General features: G+C 62.2%; 1 protein-coding gene across 2 annotated transcripts; it reads right to left on the bottom strand.

Annotated features, from left to right (window-relative positions):
* Positions 1-6,284: 6,284 nt before the first annotated feature.
* SGTA (small glutamine rich tetratricopeptide repeat containing alpha) lies at positions 6,285-21,392 on the bottom strand. 2 transcript variants are annotated; one of them, XM_016163522.2, is made up of 12 exons: positions 21,293-21,392; positions 14,938-15,073; positions 14,163-14,269; positions 13,940-14,021; positions 13,049-13,148; positions 11,958-12,062; positions 11,021-11,159; positions 10,231-10,293; positions 9,125-9,162; positions 8,529-8,618; positions 8,234-8,356; positions 6,285-7,379 (listed from the first exon to the last, which is right to left on the bottom strand). In XM_016163522.2, exons 2-11 carry the CDS (start codon positions 15,035-15,037, stop codon positions 8,242-8,244), a joined length of 939 nt encoding a protein of 312 aa, XP_016019008.2. In that variant the 5' UTR covers positions 15,038-15,073; positions 21,293-21,392; the 3' UTR covers positions 6,285-7,379; positions 8,234-8,241. The 2 variants fall into 2 exon arrangements, with proteins under 2 accessions (XP_016019008.2, XP_016019009.2); XM_016163523.2 differs by having other exon boundaries at positions 13,940-14,018.
* Between the last annotated feature and the right edge of the window lie 591 nt (positions 21,393-21,983).

Below are 21,983 nucleotides of genomic sequence, written 5' to 3'. Positions count from 1 at the left end.
TGGTGGTATGACATTTTAAATGTGCTTAATGCCGCTGAGCTGTGCACTTAAAAACGGTTAGAATAGTAAATGTAATGTTATCATTTCGCCATGATTTTAAAAAAGAAATTAATACAAGAGAGTGAAAAAACAAAGTCCATGCCCTCACGTTTCACAGTCGAGGGGAGACATACGTATCAATGAACTAAAACGCCTCAGGAGGCAGCCTTCTGAGATGGTTTCAGACGACGCCGTGCCCTGGCGTGGCTCCCTCTCCTTGAGCGTGGGCTGCACCTGCTGACTTAATTCTAACCAACAGAATATGGCAAAGTAATGGGATGTCATCTCTGTCTCACTAGCATGACTCTCCCTATTGCCTTTTCAACTTGCACGCTTAGATGAAGCCAGTTAAGATGTCAGAGAGGTCCATGTGGCAAATAACTGAGGGTGACCTCCCACCAACAGCCAACGAGGGACTGAGACCTTTGGTATATTGAGCCTGCAGGAACTGAGTACTGCCAACAACACCGTGAGTGATCTTGGGAGGGGATCCTGCCTCCCGAGACACCTGGATCGCAGCCTTCAGCAGACACCTGGATCGCAGCCTCCGAGAGACCATGAATCTGAGGATCCAGCTGAGTGCACCTGGATTCCTGACCCACAGAAACTGCGAGATAATAAATGTCATTGTTGCAAGCCCCTAGGTTCTGCAGTCGTTTGTTATGCAGCAAAAGATAAGTAATATACATACATCGAGGAAAAACTACAGCTTGTACTAAGTGCTGTGCAGAGACAAAGAGTGTGGGAATTAACCAAGTAAAGAGTGGCGAGAAGTAGCGGGCAGAGAGGGCATTTGATGCAACAGTGGAAAATAGTTTGCTGGGTTTGAGGAACTGGAAAGCGAGGCCGGCCGAAGGTCAGTGAGCAACGCGGAGAGGAGATTAGGGGTGGTCGTACAGAACACATTAAGGAACTCGGATCGCCCCGAAAATGCAAGGTGATTCGTTGAAGGGTTTTAAGCAGGTGAAGGCTGTGATCCTATTTCTGTCTTAAGGTTATTCCGATTCCTGCGTAAAGAAAGGCTGAATTGTAAAGGAGCGAGCGTGGAAGCGGGGAGACCAGCGAAGAGCCATTTGGGTGACAACCGAAGCTAGTTTACACGAGGGCGTCCGCAGGGGGCACGGAGGGGGTGGTTGAATTTGAGGAATCCCTTGCAGGGTGAGTTGACAGGACGCGGCGCTGGCTTGTCTGGGTGGGTTGCGGGAGGGGGAGGTGTCGGGGTGTTCACGAAAATAGGAGGCGCTGGAGGAGGCGGAGGTGGAGGTGTCAAGAGACCGAGTCTGGTTTTGTGGAGGTGAAGTATGAGATGTTCATGACTTTCCGCCGGCTTCGTGACAGGCACACAATAGGTGGCAGCTTTTCGCTGTAGTTAGACACAAGGCAACTTGACTTTTTTTTTTTTTTTTGGTTTCCATAATTCACAACAACAACTAACTAAAGTGATCACTCGTAATGATAGCACACCAGGTAGATGCTCACGGGATGACTCCTCCCTATAGAAGACTCCGTCCACGATTAGTTAGAGTGAGGCTGCTTGGAGCTGCGTGAGCTTCAGGCTTTTGTTCGTTCAAGACATATTTGTGGAAGCGTCTAGGCCGCCAGGACTCACACACGGGCAGGTGCGACAGGAAAACGCTGACGAATTTGACCGCATTGGCTACCTGAAAACTCTCCCATGGCGAAAGACACGACGGATGGGCTCAAGAGACAAGTGACAGAGCGGAAGGCGATGTCGATGACAGATGACACAGAGCACTTGTTAGAAAGCAGACACCCTAAAGTAAAAACGGGAAGGGAGGCGGAGAGACGATTCACGGGAGGACACACGCGGGCGGTGAATAAACGTAAGAAACGATGCTCGATCATGGACATACGAAACGAAACCATCTTCGCAGCTTCGTCAAGGTACAATCGGCGTACGCCAAACGACGCACATTTCCCGTGTGCCATTTGATAAGTGCTGACATACGGATATATCCGTGAACCCATCCTCACAATCAAGGTAGTGCAGTAACCTGCACCCCCAAACTCTCCTCCCTCCCCTTCCCACCCCCGACTCCCAAGCAGGCACCATTCCACCGGGATTGCTCACTTGTGTGGTTTCCCGTGTAGGCGCCTCTCACCGCTCCGAGGGTGGCGGTGCCTGCCCGTGGGTGGCCTTGGGCGTGGTGCTGTGGGGCACGCATCCCCGGGGCTGGTGTCCAGATGTCTAGTGCGTGCGGCCGCCCAGCTGTGGCGCTTGATGCACGGCTGGCTTCCCCGCCCCCCCCCCCGCCCCCGCAGGTGCAGAAAAGAGTTAACGCAGCCGCCTGATGTCCCATCTGGAGAGGGCCGGCTGGCAAGGCTGGCACCCCACGGAGGTTTAAATGGGGCTCTGGGGGCTCCCGCTGCCTCCACCCTCCTGATAGCCTCCAGCCCTAAACAATGCAAACAGGCTGGTCACGCCGAGCACCGCTCTCCTCTGGGGTCTGGGGTCTCGAACAAGCTGGGCACAGGCGCCCAGGTGACCGGCCCCCAGTGGGACCCCAGGTGCTGGGGCTCTGTGAGGCCCTTGGGGACCGCACCTCACAGTGTGTCACGTCTTGTCCAGGGGGAACGAAGCTCATCCCGGTGACCCTATCAAGAGAGGACTCTGGGAGCCTGTGTCAGGGCCCCCGGTCCGCCCAGTGTCCCTTTCCTCGGCCCGTCTCACTCCGTCCTGTCTCCACGCCGACCACGGCCGAGGGGGCCACGGCTGCTGAGTCCCGGGGCATCTTTGTAAGGAACAGCGTGGCTTTGTCTCCGTTTCAGCCGTCGGGTTGTGGTTTTAACCAGCGTTCCCCTGATGTCCACTGAGATCGAGCCCCTTTTGTTTGCTCGCTGGCCAACTGCGTATCCTGCTTTTTCAAATGCCTAAGGGTTTTGCTCATTTAAAAAGCTGGATTATTTCCCCTTTTCTCATTGATTTGTAGGGATAACTTACATTTTTGTCAAATACACAGAGCAAAATGCCTTCGCCCGCTCAATGGCTCACCTTTTCCCTCTCTTTTACTGTAGTCCAATTTGTTAATTTTAAAAAAGAATTATGGTTAGAGCTTGTATTAGTCAGGGGCCTCTAGAGAAACAGAACCAATAGGGGAGATGGATAGGTTTATTCCAAGGAACCGGCTCACACGATCGTGGGACCTGGCAGGAATGACGTTTGTAGGGTGGGCCGGCGGGCCGGAGACCCAGGGAAGGGCCGACACGGCAGCTCGAGTCCTGGGGTCATCTGGAGGCAGAACTCTGTCTCTTTGCCAGGACCTGTCTTTTCTCTTAAGGCCTTCAACTGATTAGATGCGGCCCACCCACATTATAGCGACTGATCTGTTCTTCTCAAAGTTCACCGATTTAAATGTTAATCTCATCTGAAAAACACCTCCCCAGTGACAGCTAGACTGGTGTTTGACCACATATCTGGGTGTCATGGCCCAGCCACATAGACTGGCCAAACTGACCCGCATTGTGCTGTGTTCTTCAAGGAAACGTCGCCTACCCCAAACCGTGTTCTGTATATTCTTCCATCATCTTTATGGTTTTACCTTTCATAGATGCCATCTGCATGCATCTCAAACGCAGGCGAAACTAACCCATGGCATCGAAGCCTGGGGCAGCGTCACCCTTTGGGGTGGTAATGAGAGGAGGGGGCGTGACGGGGGGCTGGTCAGGTTCTGTTCTCAGTGTGACATGGCGTGTTCCCTTAGTGAGAATTCATCGAGCTGTTGGCTATTGATATGTGCACTTTCGTGAATGTACATCACACTTCGACAGGTTTAAGAAGCACAATAAGCAAGAGAGAATATGGAATGGAACGGACTCCCCGAGTCTACCGGACCTCACGAAGACCTGGGAACGGCCTTGAGCTGAGCAGAATTGGCGGCTGGCCCTGTCCACCCTCACCGCTGAAAGGACCCATGTGATGGGCCCCTGGACTGCATCGGGCAGCTCAGGACGGGGCCGCCTCGCACACGGTGCCAGGCGGGACATCCCTGCTCGGGACGGCTCACACTCAGGAACCAGCCCTGAAGGCTGGTCTCTAGAACCGGGTGGTCTCCAGGCTCACACCCAGGCAGCCTCCTCCCTTCTGGCCCCGTGCCACGTGCCCCGCCTGGATGGAGGTGGCCGGGAGGCTGAGGTGCTGGCGCACCACCTGGTGGCCTTGGCTTCTCATCGTCTTTGAAGGCCACCTCAGGAGCACTTGGCCTTTGCTCCACCTTTGAAATCATTGATTTTGCAAACGGTGGGGTGGGGGAGCCAACTCGGTTTTCAGTTTTCAAGTCACCCAGGTTGGGGTGAAATCTCAGCAGCAAGGACACAGGGGCGCGCTGGAGCCAGTGAACACGTTTGGTTTTTGCTGGTGGCAAAACGATTTGACACATTCATCCAGGGCTGGGTGTTGGTGACGCTGCGGGGCGGGGCCCTCGGGCTGGCGCTGCTGATGTCGGGCAGGGGCAGTCTCTGCGGGGGGCCGTCCTGCGCACTGTGGGGCAAGGATGCCAGGAGCATCCTGGCGTGACAACGGCAGGTGTCTAAAGACATCGTACAGTGTCTGCTGGGGAGCAAAGTGGCTCCTGGTTGAGACCCCGCTTCCGGGAAAGAGACACACTGTTCTCCCTCGTTAATCTGGGGGGGGGGGTGCCATCAACCCCTGAGCCGCGCGCCAAGCAGGTGGAGATGGCGACACGGCCCCCAGACAGCCTCAGCGCCGGCGGCCGCAGCCTCGCCGCTCAGACCCGACCAGCTCCTGGGGGCTCCGTCTGGGCCATGACTTACGCTAGATCCAGGTTTTGTCACCATTCGGAGAGAGCCTACTTCCAACCTGTGTGGGATGGAGCAGTAATCATCGTGACACGTTTCTCAAGTTGGAGAAGCCACCGGCTTCTGGAGTGATGGTGACAGTTCCTTTGTTTTTTCCTTCCCACTCTGCTGCTGGTTCCAAATTGGAAAGTTTCCAGATCTTTCCCCAACAGTCAGGCTGAGTTGGGGACAAAATTGCTAAGAGGCTGCGTGGGGGGCCTCCCAGCGGGGGACCACGGGAACGCAGCGAGGGTCGGGGGTCCTGAGACGCCATGTGTGGCTCTTCTCTAAGTGGCCCCCAAAGCGGGGTCTCCGAGCGGGTGGTGGTGCGGGGCACCTGGGCGGCCTGAGATGCAGAACCCGCAGGGAGCTGGCCGAGCGAACCCAGGACGAGAGCCCCGACCGGCGGTCCGGACACTGGCGCCTGAGGCTCGGGAAGAACAGGTGACTTTCCGATCCGGGGCTGGGGCCGGGGCCGGGAGGCCAAGAATTAGCATTTCCACTGAGCCCCTGTGGCTGGTGCTGCTGGGCTGGGGGGCCACACGCTGATGGCCACTGTCCCTAGCGCAGGGGACCCCTATAGGCACCATGCACATCAGGGCAGGCCGTTCTCGGGGGGGCGTCCTGGGCGCTGTGGGGCTGAGCGCACCCTGGCCCCACCCCCACTGTCCGTCATCCTGCAGGGGATCTGGTCAAGTCCCTGTGAGACAAGTACAGGACTCACCTTGCCTCCCTCCCTCGTCCGTTTAGACTGTTTGCTGGGGTGGCTGGCGCCTGCCAGTATTCTGTGACTTTCTGGGGGACAGGTTACAGCTGGGCCTGGAGGTTCCGTTTCCCCATAGGGGAGGGAGCTGGTGGTGCTCATGTGGCGGCGGGGGCCTCAGGCAGCCCCTCTTGGCACAGCGCAGGCAGCGATGGGTTGGGCTGGGGCCTCAGCAGACACCAAGCTCATGTCCCCCGCCTGGGCCTAGGCCTGCTGGCCACCGTGGGCGCCGCGAACCGGGACCGCACCCACTCGAGGTTTACGCGGCACCCACGGCGCCTTCCCCGACCACGAAGCCCGCGCGTGGCCGAGGACCGGTGTGACCTGGGCGCGGCTTCCCACCTGGCACGTCCCGCCCTGTGTGGGTACAGGGGGGCCTTGGGTTAGGGATGGAGACTTAGGTGCTGGCGGACACCCCGGGCGGGCCACGCACATCAGCCTGCGGCCCCGCCCCGGAGGACCTGGGAGCCTAGCTCAAGCCCTGGGGTTGCGCTTCACGCAGGGGGGTCGCTGGGGTCAAAGGTGAGGAAAGGAACATGGGACAGCCCCGTGTGACCCCAGCCGTGTCACATCGGGCAGCGGTGTCCGGGCGACCTGGACACTCCAGGCTGGGGAAGATTCTAGCAACCAGGGGCAGGGGTGGCGCCGAGGTCAACACACAGCCGGGCAGAGGTCACAATGTCTATTTATTCCCCACACGTTACGCTTGTCACCACGGCTAGCATTCAAGGGCTAGGGCCACCTTGCAGGCCGAGTAACTGCTGGTGGCTGGTGGTGGCCCTTCTTCCTACTAGTTTCCTATAACACACACGGCACGGGCCGACCTCGCAGACCACCAGGGAGCCTCAAACACTGCTGCTGGCACAGGGGGCCAGCAGGAACCCCCCAACTCCCCGCCCACGCGGGGGCTGCGGGACGGCCACGGTGGCCTCGAGTCCTGGGCAGGCTGCCCAGCCCGACTGCGTCTGCCCTCCTAGGAGGCTGCCTGGTAATCACAGGCCGAGGTGGGTGACAGCGGGGCCCCGAGGGCCGGGCGGGGCACACAGGCAGGCTAGGACGGCCAGGCTCAACCCAAGGCCCCGAGCACGCCCCTCGTGGTCTGCCGGGCAAGTGCTGGGGCGAGAGCGCTGAGGGGGCGAACCGCGCATCTGCGGAAACGTCGACGGGACGAGGCCCCCGGCTGGCCCCGCGGCCCGGGCGACCAGGGTCTCCCAGGAGTCCGCAGCCAGGGTCCCTCACGTGAGAACCGGTGGTCCGAGGGCCCGGGGGATGCTGGTGCCCAGACTGGGGCTGGCAGTGAGCTTGTTCCAGCAGGGTGTGGCCGGGCGGCCAAGGTCGACTCAGAAGGCAGCTTCTCCCGGGCTGGGGGAACCCCCCGCGGACAGACCGAGGCGTGGGGGGCCTGTGAGAGGGGCTGTGACGTGGCTGGACATACGACTGGCCGCTTCTCAGGAGAGCAGCCCGAGGCCCATCTCCACCCCAGGACGTTCTAGAAGACACTGTAGTGGCTGGGTTTCCGGGGTCTGGGGAGGTCGGTGCTGGTCCGTGTTCACAGCTTGCTGGCTCTGTTCTGAGAAGATCTAGGGGCCGTGAGGGCATACAAAAGGGGGGGGCGAGGGATAAAATAAAAATCGTAGAAATCCGTCTGAACATGCAGGTCCGATTCTTTTTCCTTTTCTCTCTCGGGCTGTCCAACGGGAACAAACGGCAGGACGCACGGAGGCCTCGGTTGGCTGGGCAGGGCCCGAGGCCACTGCGACGGCTGCAGGGACGAGACACGGGGCGGCGGGCTGGGTGGCGCCCGGGCTCCGAGGGACACGCCACCGCTGCCGAAACCCAAGCCCCCCCACGGCCACGTGGCTGGCGGTGGCCGGGCTGGCGTAGAAACAGAGCACGGCCACCGTCACAGGTGGCTCTGGGGCCAGACGTGACAACGTCAGTGATAGCACTTTGGGGACAAGGTTCCAACGAATAACGGGCACAAACTTGGCCTCGACTGTGTTTTTTCTTTTCTTGAAATTGAGGCCAAAAAGAAAAACAAGTAAAAATGACACAGATGTTAACATTAGCTGCAGGATGGAAAGATTAAAGTTCTTTTATCTGTTTTTTACTTCTTTTTCCCCTCATTTTTCTATAAAAAATCACAGTGAAGATGATGACAACTTACAGAAACACCGAAGCCAAGACGCGAAGGTCTCGGCAGGAAGGCCCCGTGGCCTGCGCCTGGGGAGCGGGGTCACTGGGGTGGACGAGGCGGAGGCCGGCCAGGCGGTAGCTGAGCCGGCGAGGTGCCGGGGGACCCCCAGGACGCCCCAGCGCATCGCTAAGCAACCGCACGCCTAACATCTGCTCACAGCAAAACCGAACCAACCCCCACGGAGCCGGGCGGAACGCCAGGTGCCGCCCGCTGTCCCGCCACGGGCGACCTCGCCCCACGCGCGCAGAGAAGGGCTCTGCTGCCGCCGTCCCTCGCCCTCCACGGAGTCAGGGCGGGGCGTGCTGGGAACACCTGGGCGGGGGTCTGAGGCCTGGACACCCCTCACGGGGCTGTGGGGACTCAGGGACACCCTCCCGGCTCTGAGGACCCAGCCGGCGTGGTGGTCTGCGGGGACTCACGTGGGCGGTCACTCCTGCTGGTCGTCGTTGCTGGCACTGGGCGTCCGACTGCGGATCTGACTTCGAAGCTGCTCGATCAGCTCTGGGTTCTGCTGCTGCATCTGCTGAGCGAACTGCTGGCCCCTGTGGGGGCGCCCGACTCAGTGGGGGAGGGCCAGGTGTCCGCGGGTGCCCCCCACAGGTGCCCTGTGAGGGCGGAGCGGCCAGTGGAAGACATGGGGCCTACAGGGTGCCCAGGACACAGCGACACTTCCTTTCCCCGTCCGCCCAGGCCCCGCGAAGCAGGTCCACTCACGCCTGGATGAGACTGGCCAGGTCGTTCTGCGAGGGGCTGCTGCCAGGAGTCCCCAGCGGGTTGTGGCCACCAGAAATCATCCCAGACATGCTGCAAGGAATGCCCGTGACTTGCACCAGACAGCCCAGCACACCTGGGCGCCACCAGCCCTCACCTCTGAGGGCCACCCACACCCCCGAGGAACTGGCTTTCCCGGGCACGGCCTTGTGCCTGAAACAGTGATTCTTAATGGGGCAACTCTGGCTCCCAAATGACTCTGGGAAAGCCTGGGACACAGAAGGCCACACAGCGTACGACCCGTTTACGTGAGACGCCAGAACGAGTACGCCCCAGAGACAGCGGGTGAGAACTGTCGGGTGCGGGAAGGGGGTCCCTACAACGAGGACAGAGCCCTTTCGGGGGCGATGGAACATTCTGGAGCTAGGTGGTGGTGCTGCGTGACACCGTGAACGCTCAGGGCCGCTGAGCAGCAACCGAAACGGCTAAACGGCGAAGCTGACATGGCAAGAGACGCGGGCACGAGACCGGGGACGAGACCGGGGACGAGACCGGGGACGAGACCGGGGACGAGACCGGGGACGAGGGCTGCCACTCACAGCTGCTGCACCTGCGGGTTGTTCATCAGGTTGGAAGCCTGGGGGAGAAGCGGGCGTCAGGGGGCTGCCGGCGGGGGGTGGCCGACAGCTCCCTGTGGGCCCCCAGCACCCTCCGCACCGCGACTGGCCCGGGGCCTTGCTTTAGGACTCTGGGCACCTCATCGCTTCCGGGGGCCGCTAGGATTTGCCCTGTGGATGGTTCTGTCCTTCTGGCCACCGAGCGTGTCAGGAGAGCCCGGCCGGCCCCCGCCCCGCAATGAATGACGCAGCACAGGGACTTTGTGCGGTCGCCTCCCCACTGGGACGTCTCCTCAGGCCCCAGGCAGAGCGGATGGGCAGGAACGGCAGGGCCGCCCAATGCCCGCAGGAGCTGGCACTCGGCCACCTCTGGCCTGGCCCCGCAGCGCGGCTGGGGCCACTGCGGACTCACAGATGCCCGGCCTGGCAGTGCTGGCGGGGGCCGGCCCGCGGGCGAGCTCGAAGGAGCAGCCGAAGCCCCTTGGAGAGACCGTCGTCTGCCCTGCGCTTCCGCGGAGGCCTAGGCCTGCAATGCAGACGCGACCGGCCCCCTCGGAGGCTCGGGGCGGTGAGGGTGTGATCTGAGCACAGTGGGTTCCGCTGTCTTCTCCTCCTGACTTTTGATACCCTGCGCCCGGGGCTCTGTGGGCCAGAGTGAGGCCACCCAGGGAGACCTGGGGACACGTGTGCGCGGGCGCCTCCGCGCTTCAGCCTCTGGCCCCGGAAGGCGGCTCCCCCACCTCGGGGCCGCCGTCTCGTCTTAACCTAGGGCCGCAGGCGTGGCCCTATCACTGCCACTGTCCCCTGCAAGGACGCTGGGCTGAGGGAGGGGATGTGGCCTTCTGGGTTATTCGGCCAGAAGGCAGGGCTGGGGCATTTGTCCTCTGCTCGATACTGGCAGATGGGCGTGGGGGTGTCTCACTCGGAGCCACAGTGCCCCCGGGGGACTCCTGAGATCGGGGACACTTGTGATGGTCACTCTGGAACTGCTCCTAGCATCAAGTGGGTGGGGGCGAGGCATTCGGGTCAGCCCCCGGTGGTGCTAGGACGCCCCCCCAGAGGGGCCGGGCCGTGGCGGGGGCACGCACCATGCTCATGAAGCCGGGGTTGTTCAGCAAGCCTGCGATGTCGAAGCTGCCGGCCCCGCCCGTCTGTGGGGACGAGGAAAGCACCGGTTAGTGACACTGAACACAGGACCGAGACGCTGATGATCACGATGCACCTGCGCAGGGCCATCCGGAGCTCAGACACGGCCTCGGCCTGGGCGGCGGGGCCTGTGCACGGACCGGCGCCCATTCCCTGGGACAGGTAGTGTGAGCCAGCCCCTCGCTTTCTGATGCTGACTCCTGGGCCTGGTGGACCCTGGGAGGACAGCCCCACCCTGGGTGACCCACTCCTAGGGATGGTCACCAACTGGTCCAGGAGTGCGCCTTCCAGATGCAAACCCATCAACCCTGAGCCCACCCCAGCCCCGCCCTCCGGGGAATCACATGCCCCAGGCCTCTGTCCCTCTGCGCTGGTCACCGCAGGCCAGGTGCAGACTCCTGGGGCCAGCCCCGTCCCAGGGCCCCTGGGGTTGATCACACCAGCCAGCCCCAGACCTGCCTCCCCTGGTTTTCAGTGGACATGAGTGACAGCTCTAGACCCCCCACTTGCTGCCTACCGTGGCGCTTCCCCGTGTGGCCCCGAGGCATGTCCCTGGCTATTTCTGGGGGTCTGTGAGGATAAGCATGCCTTCCTCTCTGACGGGCATGTCTGTGCGTGCCACACCTGGGCACATGTGCCCGGCCCCCAGCCTGTGAGTGGCGCCGGCGTCGGGCTGGCCTGTGCCCCGCCTCCCCGCCAGCACCGCAGCCCTCACTCCCGGGGGCGACTCACGGGGCTGGGCGCCTCCCGCAGCTTCAGCTCTGCTATCCTGAGGTTGGACTTGTACGTCTCGTTGTCGGGGTCCAGCTCCAGGGCCTTCTTGTAGTAGACCACGGCCTCCGTGTGCTTGCTCAAGCTGGACAGCGCCAGGCTGGGGGCGCACCAGGGCCGTGGGGAGAGGACCCAGAGCTGCGTGCCCCCCGCCCCGCCCCGCTGTGTCCACACCCTTGTCCTGCGTGGGGGCTCAGCAGAGGGGACGCAGGAGGCGGCCAGGGAGGGGCGGAGCAGATGGACGATGAAGAGAATGTGGACGCTCGGGACCTGGGGCCGTGGCGGGACCAGCGCCACGGGCTCTGAAGGCCCGAAGGGGGGTGCTCCAGGGGGCAGGGGGCCAGATAAAGGTGTTTGGTCCTTGTCCCTGTTCCTGGCACGGGGCTATGATAATCCTCCAACTTCCTGAGTCACAGGTGTGCCCTTTGACATTTGTGACGAACCCCCTTTGATCACACCTAGAGGGTGACGCAGCCACGTGCCAGGAGGGTGGTGTGCCCGACTCCACGGGGAGCGGGCCCCTGCGCCCAGGAGCCCTCCGCACGCTGCCCGTCTCTGTCTGTGTCCCCTTTACCGAGCTGGTGCACATGGCACAGTGTCCCCCGGACTCTGTCGCTGCTCCAGAGGAGCCCCTCAGGGCTGGGTGGTCAGGAGCACAGGTGCCGACCGGGCTTGTGACTGGTGTCGGAAGTGGGGGCGGGGCGGGCCTGCGGGGCTGAGCCCTGAACCTCTGGGGTCTGCGCCCACCCCGGGAAGCGGGTCTCGGGGTCAGACCAAATTGCTGGATGCCCTGCCGGCGTCGCGGAGTTGGCTCCGGGCTGGGAAACCCTCCCCGCGATCCCGAGAGGAAGAACGTGCTGGACGAGGCAGCCGGGCGCGGGGGCCGCGGCGCACTCACCCCATCCGGCCGTAGGCTTTGCTGTAGGCCGGGTCTATGCAGATGGCGCGCTCGCAGTCCTGCACCGCCCCGGCGTAGTTGCCCAGCTTGCTGTAGGCCGCGGCTCTGCGGAGACAGCGGTGGTCGGCCCTGCGTCCTTGCCGGCGGCCGGGCGGGGCCGCGTGGGGACAGGCCTCGGCGCCCCACACCCGTCCGGCAGGTGGACGAGCACCAGCTCGGACGTCGGCATCGTCCACTGGGCGCCCGGGCGGGGGCTGCGGGGAGGGTGCTGCCCCGCTCGCCCCGGGGAAAACGAGGCTGAGGGAGGCGGAGCGGCGTGGCCAACGCCGCACGGCATGTGGGCGGCGAGGGAACCCGGATCTGAACCCCGTGACCAGGCTTCACTGTCCGGTGGCCGGGGCGGCTCACGGCCACTGACGCGGCCAGACGCGGCTGGCGGGTAACACGTAACGGAGGCCCGGCCCGCGGCCGCCCTCCGAGCCCTCGGCCCGCTCGGCGGGTCATTTCCTCGCCACCCCAGGGTTTATGTTTCCACTTTGTTCTGAGGTGCAATGAGGCGTTAGGGAGAAAGGACTCAGCGAACCACAGTCAGGCCGCGAAAGGGCACGGGGACTCCACGCTGCTTTGCAACTTTTCTGCCAATCTAGCATTGTTTCTCCAAAAAAAATGTAAAGAAAAATAAAGTCGATAAAGAAAGGAAACAGAAAGAGTGCCTCTGCCCGCGGCGACGTGGGCCACGTGCCGCGCCGCCTGGCGTCTCCTGCACAGTGTGCTTCCAGCACGGCCACCACGGCCACGCCCCACAGTGAGGCCACGCGGCGGCCCACGTGGCTTCTCCTTCACGAGCACGGACCAGGGTCGAAGACACGGTGCCGGAGGGACGCCAGGCGGCCGTCGCGTGCACAGCTGAACGTCGGAAACGCACGCAACGTTTCGTCCCCACGTCACGTCGACGCGTGCAATTTAAAGAGGAGAAAGGACACAGCCCCAGCCAGACGCAGCTCCCACCGTCGGCACCGCTGCCCCGAGTCTTAGCGTCCCCCGCAGCCCCGGCCACGCGGCGTCTGTGGGACCGGGGGCCCTGCGCGTACCTGTTACAGAAGTAGACGGCGTTCGCGGGGTTGAGCTCGATGGCTTTGCCGTAGAAGTGCACGGCGGCCTCGAAGTTCTCCACCTTCATCTGCTCGTTGCCTGAACAGGGACAAAGACGTGTGCATGCTGCTCGCGCGAGCGCGCCCGGGCTGGCTGCAGGTCTGTGATTTCGGGGGGCCGGATGAGGCACCCCGGAGCCAGCGCTCAGTGATGCGGCTGCCACAGCTTCGGTCGTGACGTCCGGGAACGTCTCAATGTGGTCACTTTTGCATCTTTCCCCAGAAACGGCCCAATTTAACGAGACGTGATTTACAGACCACAGAAGCCACCCTTTGAAAGCGCACAGCTGAGCGCGGTTTCAGCACGGTCAGAGGTGCGACCGTCACCGCTCCTTCCAAAACATTCTGTCACCCCAGGGAGGAACCCTGGCCCCACGCACAGTCACCCCCCCGTCGCTGACGACCATGCGCCACGTCCCGTCTGTGGCTGTGTCTGTCCTGCACACGTGCCCGTGTGGCCGTGTCCAGCGTCCCTCACAGAGTGTCACGTGCTCAGGTCCGTCCCCGCCATGGCGCGTGTTGCCCCCCCCCATGGCCGAGGGACACTCCCCCACGTGGGCGGACACATGGGCGGACACCTGGATGGTCTCCACCGGGAACCGCGCCGCCATGAGCATTCAGGTACGAGCGTGTTTGTGGGCGCATCTGAGTGCCCCCCGTGTCTGACCAGCTGCGCCCCTCGCGTGCCCCCTTGGGTGCGGGGGCTGATTTCGCCACGTCCGCGTGTCTGTGTTCACGGAAGCGCCCCGCCGCCCGAGGGGCCGGTCCCCCGCGCTGAGGTGTGGCAGCACCCGCCCGGGGCCGGTGTCGGGGCGAGAGCGCGTGTCCTACCTTCGGTTTTGAGGCGCTCCGCCTCGGCCGAATCCTCCTCCGACGGCGGGGTTCGCTCCGGGTCCCCGTGCTGCGGCATCTCCTGGCCGGAAAGTGAAGACGGCACCCGCTGTCCCCCTCGCCCGGAGCCTCCCTCCCGGCCGGGGCCACCCAAGGGCCCCACTCCCCTGGCCCAAGGGGCACACAGGCCTCATCCTGGCGGCACGAGCGGCCAGCGGCTCACCTTGCCCATGGCGGCAGCTTCGAATATCTCCGGGAGAGTCTGCGGGAGCGCGAGGTCGTGGTCTTCCACCGTCACCCCGAAAGCGGTCTCCAGGCACTGGATTGCAACTGCGAGGGCGAAGGGGGGTTCTGCTGAGTGCACCCCGCGCGGCGGCGGGGCTGGGGCAGGGCTCGCGCGCCGCGTGCGTCACGCGTGTTGGCAGAGGCACCACACGGCGCGTGGCCCGGGGCTGGTGTGGGCTCTTCTGTCAGGACCCGGACATGCCCTCCAACCCTGCGAGCAGCAAGTGTGGGCCAAGACGCTGTCCCCGCCCAGAGGTGGTGACATCAAGGCTCTCTGTGGGGTCACAACGCTGGGGCTGCCCAGCGAGGAAGGTGGTGGCTGAGCCCAGCCTGGAGCACCAGGTGGGGGCAAGAAGCCAGGGACACTGAGCCAGGCCTCCCCGGAACCCGGCCATACCCTGGAGCTCAAGGCCAGAGCCCTGCGATCTTCACGGCTGGACCAATGGCATGTGGGACAGAACGGCCCCAAGCCCCAGGACGTCAGTGCCTGTCCCCTCCTCCTGGAGGAGGCCTGGCCTGACCGGCCGAGGGGGTGCACCGTGTGGTGGGGGGGCCCCGGGCTAGGAGGCGGGGCTCAGGCCTGCACCTGCCTGGGGCTCGGTGGCCTTGCCTGTGAGATGTGGACATGGCTGGCCAGTGTGCCGGCCCACATGCCAGTGGGGGCGTGGACCGGTGGGCCGGTACCCTCTCCATGGGGCAGGAGGCCCACTCACCTTCTAAGCTTTCCTGGGCATCGGACGAGAGCCCCCCATGCCGCAGCTGGTCGTGCAGGAAGCGGATGATGGCGTAGGCCAGGCGCTTCTTGTTATCCATCTTGAGACGGGTGGAGACGATGCGGGGTTCCAGGAGCTGCAGACCCCAGCCAGGCGTGAGTGCGGGAAAGGCCCCCGCAGGGGGTGCCCCACCCAGGCACACGGCGCCCCACTTCCCAGACAGCACCCCTGCCCTCAGGCATGCAGGCAGGCAGAGCGCCCGGCAGTCATCACCCTTTCACCCGCTGAGTGGGGAGTGGGGTCGTGGGGTCCCCAGGGACTCAAGAGGCCACCTCACATGGGCTGGAGCCCTGTAGGTCTATGAACCCTGAATGTCCAAGTTCTGATGCCTCCAAGGGACAGAGAAGTCAGATAGGTGTCAGGGGGGGCGGGCCGAGCAGACCGCAAGGCCCCATGGGGCACACACAGTCTCTTTCCAGGCCACCGCAGGGCCGCCTCCAGGCTCCTCTGCAACGCGCTGTACTCCCAGGCCAGGACTGCCCTGCCCCTGCGGCCACTGGGCCTGTCTGTGGTTGTCATGCTCGGGGTGCCCCTGGCCAGGAGTGTTGCTCGACCTCCCACAGTACCCAGGACAGGCCCCCGCACAGCACGACGGGCCTCGGTACCCCCTTATTGGGGGGAAAAACGAGCGGTCTGCTGCCCGAGGGACTGTGACGCACGGCGCCCCCCGCTCCTGCCACAGAGGCCCAAGGGCACTGCCACTCCCCCTTAGAGAGGAAATGGGTGCAGGATGGGGACCCACGTGCTGCCCCAGGCCCCTGGCGTCCACCTGGCACGCTGGGACCCAAGGCATGAAGTGCGCTGCCCCCGAGGCACCCCCAGACGCTGAGGAATGGCCAGAGGTGAGAAGAGCAGGTCACTGCCCCAGGCTTTACGAGCTGGGCCGATGCCAGCACCTGGCGCCTCACGGCTGCCGGCCGCCTGCTCAGCCCGCCTCCCGTCCACAGGGAAGGACGCTCACCGACAACTGCTGCTTAAAAAGGGAGTGGGAGCAGCTGGACCCACGAGGCCGCGCCCACAGCCAGGAAGTGGCGACAGAATGATCTGGAACTGCTGGTGATGGCTGCACGACTCTGAATTTGCTAAAATCTACTGATTTTCACGGAACGTGAATTATATCTCTATTTGTTAAAAGGGAAAATCTTGACACAGCGGTGCTTTGTGCGGCCAGACGGGGAGCTACGGTCGCCCTGGAAAGCTCTTTGGGGACAGCGAGGAGCTTCCCGCCTCCATTTCTGGACACAACGAGCCTGAAGCACACAAGTGCCTTTGGCCCGAGAGTGTCCCTGGAACCAGAAGGTGCCAGAGTCCAGAGGACAAACGGCCAGACCCAGATCTAGAGGCTCTTGGGCGCGACACACAGGGGAGCACTACGACCCGCCTGTGTGAAGACGGTGGAGCCCCACAGGGGAAGCAACCTCCCCGCGGAGGGCCCCGAGGGCAGCCGGCCCGTCTGCGGCCTCCGCACCGAGGAGACCCGCACGCGGCCCACAACGTCGAGAACGCTGTCGCTCTACAGACACGTTCTGACCCAAAGGTGGACACAGCCCAGTGCCCACGGACGGATGATGGACAAATGGAACCCGGGCATGTCACTCAGCCCTGAAAAGGTCCGGCATCCTGACACCTGCTGCAGCGCGGGTGGGCCTGGAGGACACTGTGCTCAGTGCCATAAGCCAGACACAGGACACGTCCTGTGACCCCACTCACAGGAGGCCCCTGGGGAGTCAGAGACAGAGAGTAGGTGGTGGAGCAGGGGGAGTGTGTGTGTAACGGGGACAAAGTGTCAGCGTGGGACGATGAGAAAGTCCTGGAGGTGGACGCTGGGGACGGCTGCACGACCTGTGAGTGTGCCTCAGGCCGCCGAGCTGCGCCCGTAACAGGAGTTAGGGTGGCCGATTTTATGTTGTGGGTATTTTACTATAATTAAAAAAGATTGTTTTTAAAGGTCCCGCCCTTAGGAAGTGACCCTTTGAGATCCCAAGATGCCGATCCTTTTGCAGTCTGCTCTAAATCAGCGGTCAGGCGCCATATCCGGGCAGCCGCCTGCTCAGCTGAGAAGGGCTTTCACGTTCCTGCGTCCTCTAAGTGCCCAGTAGCATGTCTGATTTGGCCTCGCGGCCCCCGAAGCTGACGGGAACTACATGAGCCTTTATGTTTGCCGATACCCTAACCCCGAATCACTGAGGGCAACCTGGGTGGAGGTGTGCCAGGTCTCACACGGTGGGCCAGAGGTTCAGACAGGCGCCACGGCGCGCTTCCTCGCTGAGCCGCTGGACTCCTTCCGCGCGTTCGGGCACCACCGCTGCGCACGGTTCCCCTGCTGGACCTGCTGGAGCCAGCACCGGCTCACGCGAGGTCCGCGCTGGCCTTTGTGGCGTGTGTGTGGTCACTTCCCCTCCCAGAAGACCCAACTGTCAGCATAACTGTTTCCTGCCCTCCTGGACTGGAGCACATGACTCTCGAGGGGTCACTGAGAGTTTAGAAACCAGGAAGACAAAGTCACACTCACTGGTGGCACGCTTTCAGATATTCCAACGTCCCCGGCCCTCGGTGCCTCAGGGCCTTTGCTCATGCTGTTCCCAGCGAACTAACCAGTGGCAACTCCCGCCTGCCCTCCAGGACAAGCTTGCGCCCCTACCGGGTAGGTGTCTGCTGGGTTACTGCTGCTATCTATTCCCAAAAGTTGGCCCCCCATGTGACACGCTGAGTGTCAACAAGTTGAGCACCCCTGGAGCCGGCCCTGGGCCTGGCGTACGGAAGATGGGGCTGAGACGTCCATTTCCCTGAGGACAAGGTCTGAAGTCAAGATGTCCAAGGCCCACCCGCTTCTGCCCGAGGCCAGCTGCACGCCATCGTCCCTGTCCCCGCGGCCCGCCTGGAGGAATCCCAGCCAATGCCCTGCTCTCCACCTCTGCACACGGGGTGACACAGGCGTCTCCACAGGCTGCTGGGGAAGTTCAGTGGCCTGGCGCAGGGTTCCCAGGCAGGCGCGCTCGCCACGTGGCTCGTTCTCTGTGTGAGGGGCTTTGCTGTGGACAGGAGGTGGTGACATCGTCCCAGCACCCGTCTACTGTCCCTGGGAGCAGAGCGTGGGGGAGAGGAGTACCCCAGATGAGACCCTGGGTAAGGGGTCCCACTGACCCCCAGGACCGCCTGACCTGCAGAGGTGCCAGGGGGCAGCCTGAGTGGCAGGGAAGAGGCGACTCGCGTGCTGGGGTCCCCCTGGAGTGACTGTCCGACCATCAGGGACTTATTCTGGTGTCTAGATGAGCAGGGATCAAATCCAACATTTTTCCAAATGACGAATGCACGGTCCCCCTCGGCACTGTGTCACCGGGATGGGCCGTCCTCTGTGGGGCGTCCTGAGCCCCCTGGGGGGCTGGGCAGCCTTCCTGGCCCTGCGCACTCGATGCTAGGAACCCCACTGGTGACAACCACAGATGGCCAGACCATCCCCGGGTGGAAATCACCAACGGACACTTCACGGGAAAAGTACAGGCTCTAGGTCAGCATGAGTTGGATTTTCTGGCCAAATGACTTTGCTGCAAGCTCTCAGAAGTCTCCCGTTTGCTGAGAATTTGGGTTTCAGAAGCACAAAAAAAGGACAGCGACAGTGGCCGACCCGGTATGGTGCTGGACCAGGTGGTCCTTGGAAACCGCGGCTTCTCCTCCCGCCAGCCAAGACGGCGAGAACGGGGGACGGAGCGGCCAGCGCACCTGCGCTCCGCGTGCGGCTTCCGAGACGGACGAGCCTCTGCTCCCCAGAGCCGGGCCCACGCTGACCCCGCGACGGCGCCGGCGTCCCTCGGAACAATCGCAACACGCAGGGCCTTGGCCGCCGGACGACATTCTCAAAGGCCTCCTGTCTCTCTGAACAGTGAGCGCTGTGTGCGCTCTCGAAGGCCCGCCCGGCGCGCAGGGTGTGGGCTGAGCCTGGGGAGGGCCTTCTGTGGGCGCTCGTCTCGCCTCCGCCCCGAAGCCACAGCCCTGTCACAGATGTGGTGCCCACAGGCTGGGGCTGAGCTCCTCCCCCACCAACCTAGGACCCCTCAGGTACCCCAGAAACGCTGCTCCAAAGTTAGAACTCGGGTTACAGTGTACCCCCCAAAGTGCGGCCCTGTTTCCTTCCAAAATGACGCCGGCATGGCCTGCACGCTTACGAACCCTCGGCAGCTCCCTGAAACCCCAGGAGCACATGGCCCCTGGCCACAGCACGCCACCTGCTGGGCCCACCCAAACCCTCTGTGCTCTGCTCAGAACCGCTGCTTACCTTTCCTCCCACCTATCGGGGAAACTCACTCTCCCTTCGCCATTGAGCTGCAAGGCCACCTCCTGAGACAGAGCAGGACACCCTCGTCTTCCTGCAGAGCCCTAGTCTGGCACCTACCGGCCTGTCTCCCCCAGCGGACTGCGAGCCATTGGACAGATCATCTTCCTTTGAACCCCAGCGCTTGGGAGCATTTGATCTGTGTGGACTCAGGAAAACAAGAGGTCACTGTCCGATTAAGAGCCACACACCGGGCCCCTCGGGAGGTCACTCTCCTTGGGTCGTTTCCTCATCAGAGTTTTGGTCTCGCCTCCCTACTCACAGCCCCCTTTATTCCTTCAGCCTCGCTGAGCGCTCCGCGCCTCAGCCGGTGCTGGCTCTTGGCAAAAACATAAGCAGGATCCAGTGGGACTGTACACAGCCCTCGCCCGGGGGCCAGACTTTAACCCCACTTCAGCCGCTCATCCTTCCAGAAGAACTGAATTGTAATGAGCAGGTGAAACCCCCCTGAGTGCCAAGGACTTTCCGGGCTCTGACCCAAGCACCGTACACGCGATGGCTTATTTCAGGAGCCAGCAAACATTTTCAGAGATGGGCCAGGGTAAATTTCTTCGATCTTGCAGGCGCAAGGGTCCCTGTGGGAGCGACTCACACGAGATGAATGTGATTGGGCCTGGCTGTTTCCACGAAACTTCACTTACAAAAACAGGCTGCAGCTGGATATGCTTCCCTGATCGAGGCCGGGTGAGACCCCAGATTGCTTCACAGAACCCCCATTCTCCAGAAGGAAAAACCGAGGCTTAGAAAAACAGGGTCGCCGGGTTGACAAAACTCCTGATATGACACAAATCAGGAATTTTGAATCCAGGCCCAGACCCTAAGCTCCAAAGTACCCTTTCCTCTCCCTACGAAACTGGGTGTACAATCAGAACCTTGCACGTGGTTTTGGGGTTCACGTCCCCTCTCCCCACAGAGCCCTTGCTGGTGAAGAACCGCTCGCTAGTCTAGGGCAGGGTTTAATTTTGGGACTGCTGACATTCAGGGCCCATCCAATCTCTGGGGGGCATCCTGGGCCCTGTGGGGTGTTGAGCAGCATCCCTGGGCCCCCTCTCCCCAGTCATGATAACCACAGGCGACCCCATCGCCCAATGTCTCCTAGAGAGAACAAAACCGTTGGTCTAGGGAGAGGGGAAACAGACTAAAAAATAATCGTGGAACGACACAAAACAGGATGCAAGGGGATACACACATTTTCCGACATCAAATAACAAAACTAGGGAGCTCTCAACAAGCACCAGGAACCTGACTGGAAAATGCTCTAGAGTTTTCACCTCACAATGACCCTAGCAGGCACGTGTCTACAGTCCCTGCTGCAGACACAAAATGCTGCTCAGAGAGGGAAAGCGATTGGCCCAAGCTCACAGGGCCAGTCAGAGGTGGTGGCGCTGGTCCTCAAAGCCGGATTTCTCCCGAAGACCCTAAACGTGAAAGGAGACTGACTGCTAACCGCGCTTAGCTCTCACTTTGCGCTGGGCTCTACGGCTTGAACCTTACCCTGATCCCCGGGGAAGGGACCGTGACGACTCCCCTTTTGCAGAGGGGTAAACTGAGGCTCTGAGAAATCGAGAGGCTGGTCAAGGTCACCCAGGTGGAGAGCGTCGGCGCTGGGACCGGGGCCCCGACCACAGCCCCATGAATGGGGGCCCCCGATTCAAAGGAACCATGTTTCTAGGCAGCAACGGACACGCACCGAGTGAGGGCACTTTTACGTCCTGTTGTCCACCCACAAGCCTGAGAACCAGCATTTCCGGGGTCTGGGGTCCAAATGAGGAGGCCTAGGCCCAGAGAGAGCCCGCCCGACGCCGCCTGGCCTCAGTTTCCCCTGCGCGCCGCCCCCTCACAGCACCCCATGGATCGGAGCGGCCCAGCCTCAGCCTGACCGCCCCTTACGGGCCCTAGAGCCCCGGGAACTCCAAAGAGTGGACCCCCAGACCCGCCCGGCTCAGCGCCGAGCCTCCCACTCACCTCTCAAGCGGCCGAACCCCGACCCACCGACGGCTGCGCCTGCGCACCGCGGCGCTCCTGGCCCCGCCCCCAGAGCGCCGCGCCTGCGCGGAAGGCGCCGTCCTGCTCGGCCTATCCTTCTGCGCAGGCGCGGCAATTATCCCGGCGGGCGTGGGGGCAAGTGACGCAATTTAGAGGCGTGAACGAGCCGGTCGTTAGGGCAACTGACCTCTGCGACCGAATGGAGGCCGGAAATCAGGACTGACTGTCCTCTAGAGCTGAGCATGGTGGGACAGTGGCGGACTACTGTCTATGGCGGAGTAGGCGGAGCTGTTCACGTGGTGCTGAGCCGGCCACGTGGTGCAGTTGCTTTTGGGTCTCGGGCGCCTAGAACGTGACAGGCGCTCTGTGAATGCGAGCAACTGCTATCAACTATCTTTGTTCATTTATTCACCTCCCCCGCCCACTCACTCACCCACAAATACATTCTTCCATTCATCCAATCTGTAAAGGAATACAGAGATTGTTCACAGCAGGTGCCTAGCAGCCAGCAAATATCGCAAACCAACCGTAAAAACTATTAAAGTGTTTTCTATCATTAGCTTATACTGTGGTAGACAGATTATGAAATAGTAACCTAGTACATAAATTACTAAACTTCACTTAATGGCAAGGGCTGTGAAGAAAAAATGGACTGTCGTGGTCGTGACTG

This window comes from Rousettus aegyptiacus, unplaced genomic scaffold (genome assembly GCF_014176215.1).
Source record: "Rousettus aegyptiacus isolate mRouAeg1 unplaced genomic scaffold, mRouAeg1.p scaffold_m13_p_16, whole genome shotgun sequence".
NCBI lineage: Eukaryota > Metazoa > Chordata > Mammalia > Chiroptera > Pteropodidae > Rousettus > Rousettus aegyptiacus.
The sequence above is the reverse complement of the archived record's forward strand: the minus strand, read 5'-3'. Positions and strand labels throughout refer to the sequence as shown.

Coding starts and splice junctions, on each gene's coding strand:
- SGTA (XM_016163522.2), bottom strand. CDS start 15,037: ATGGATAACAAGAAGCGCCTGGCCTACGCCATCATCCGCTTCCTGCAC. Junction 14,022..14,162: donor AAGCTGCCGCCATGGGCAAG/GTGAGCCGCTGG, acceptor CTTTCCGGCCAG/GAGATGCCGCAGCACGGGGA. Junction 9,163..10,230: donor ACCCCGGCTTCATGAGCATG/GTGCGTGCCCCC, acceptor CTTCTCCCCCAG/GCTTCCAACCTGATGAACAA.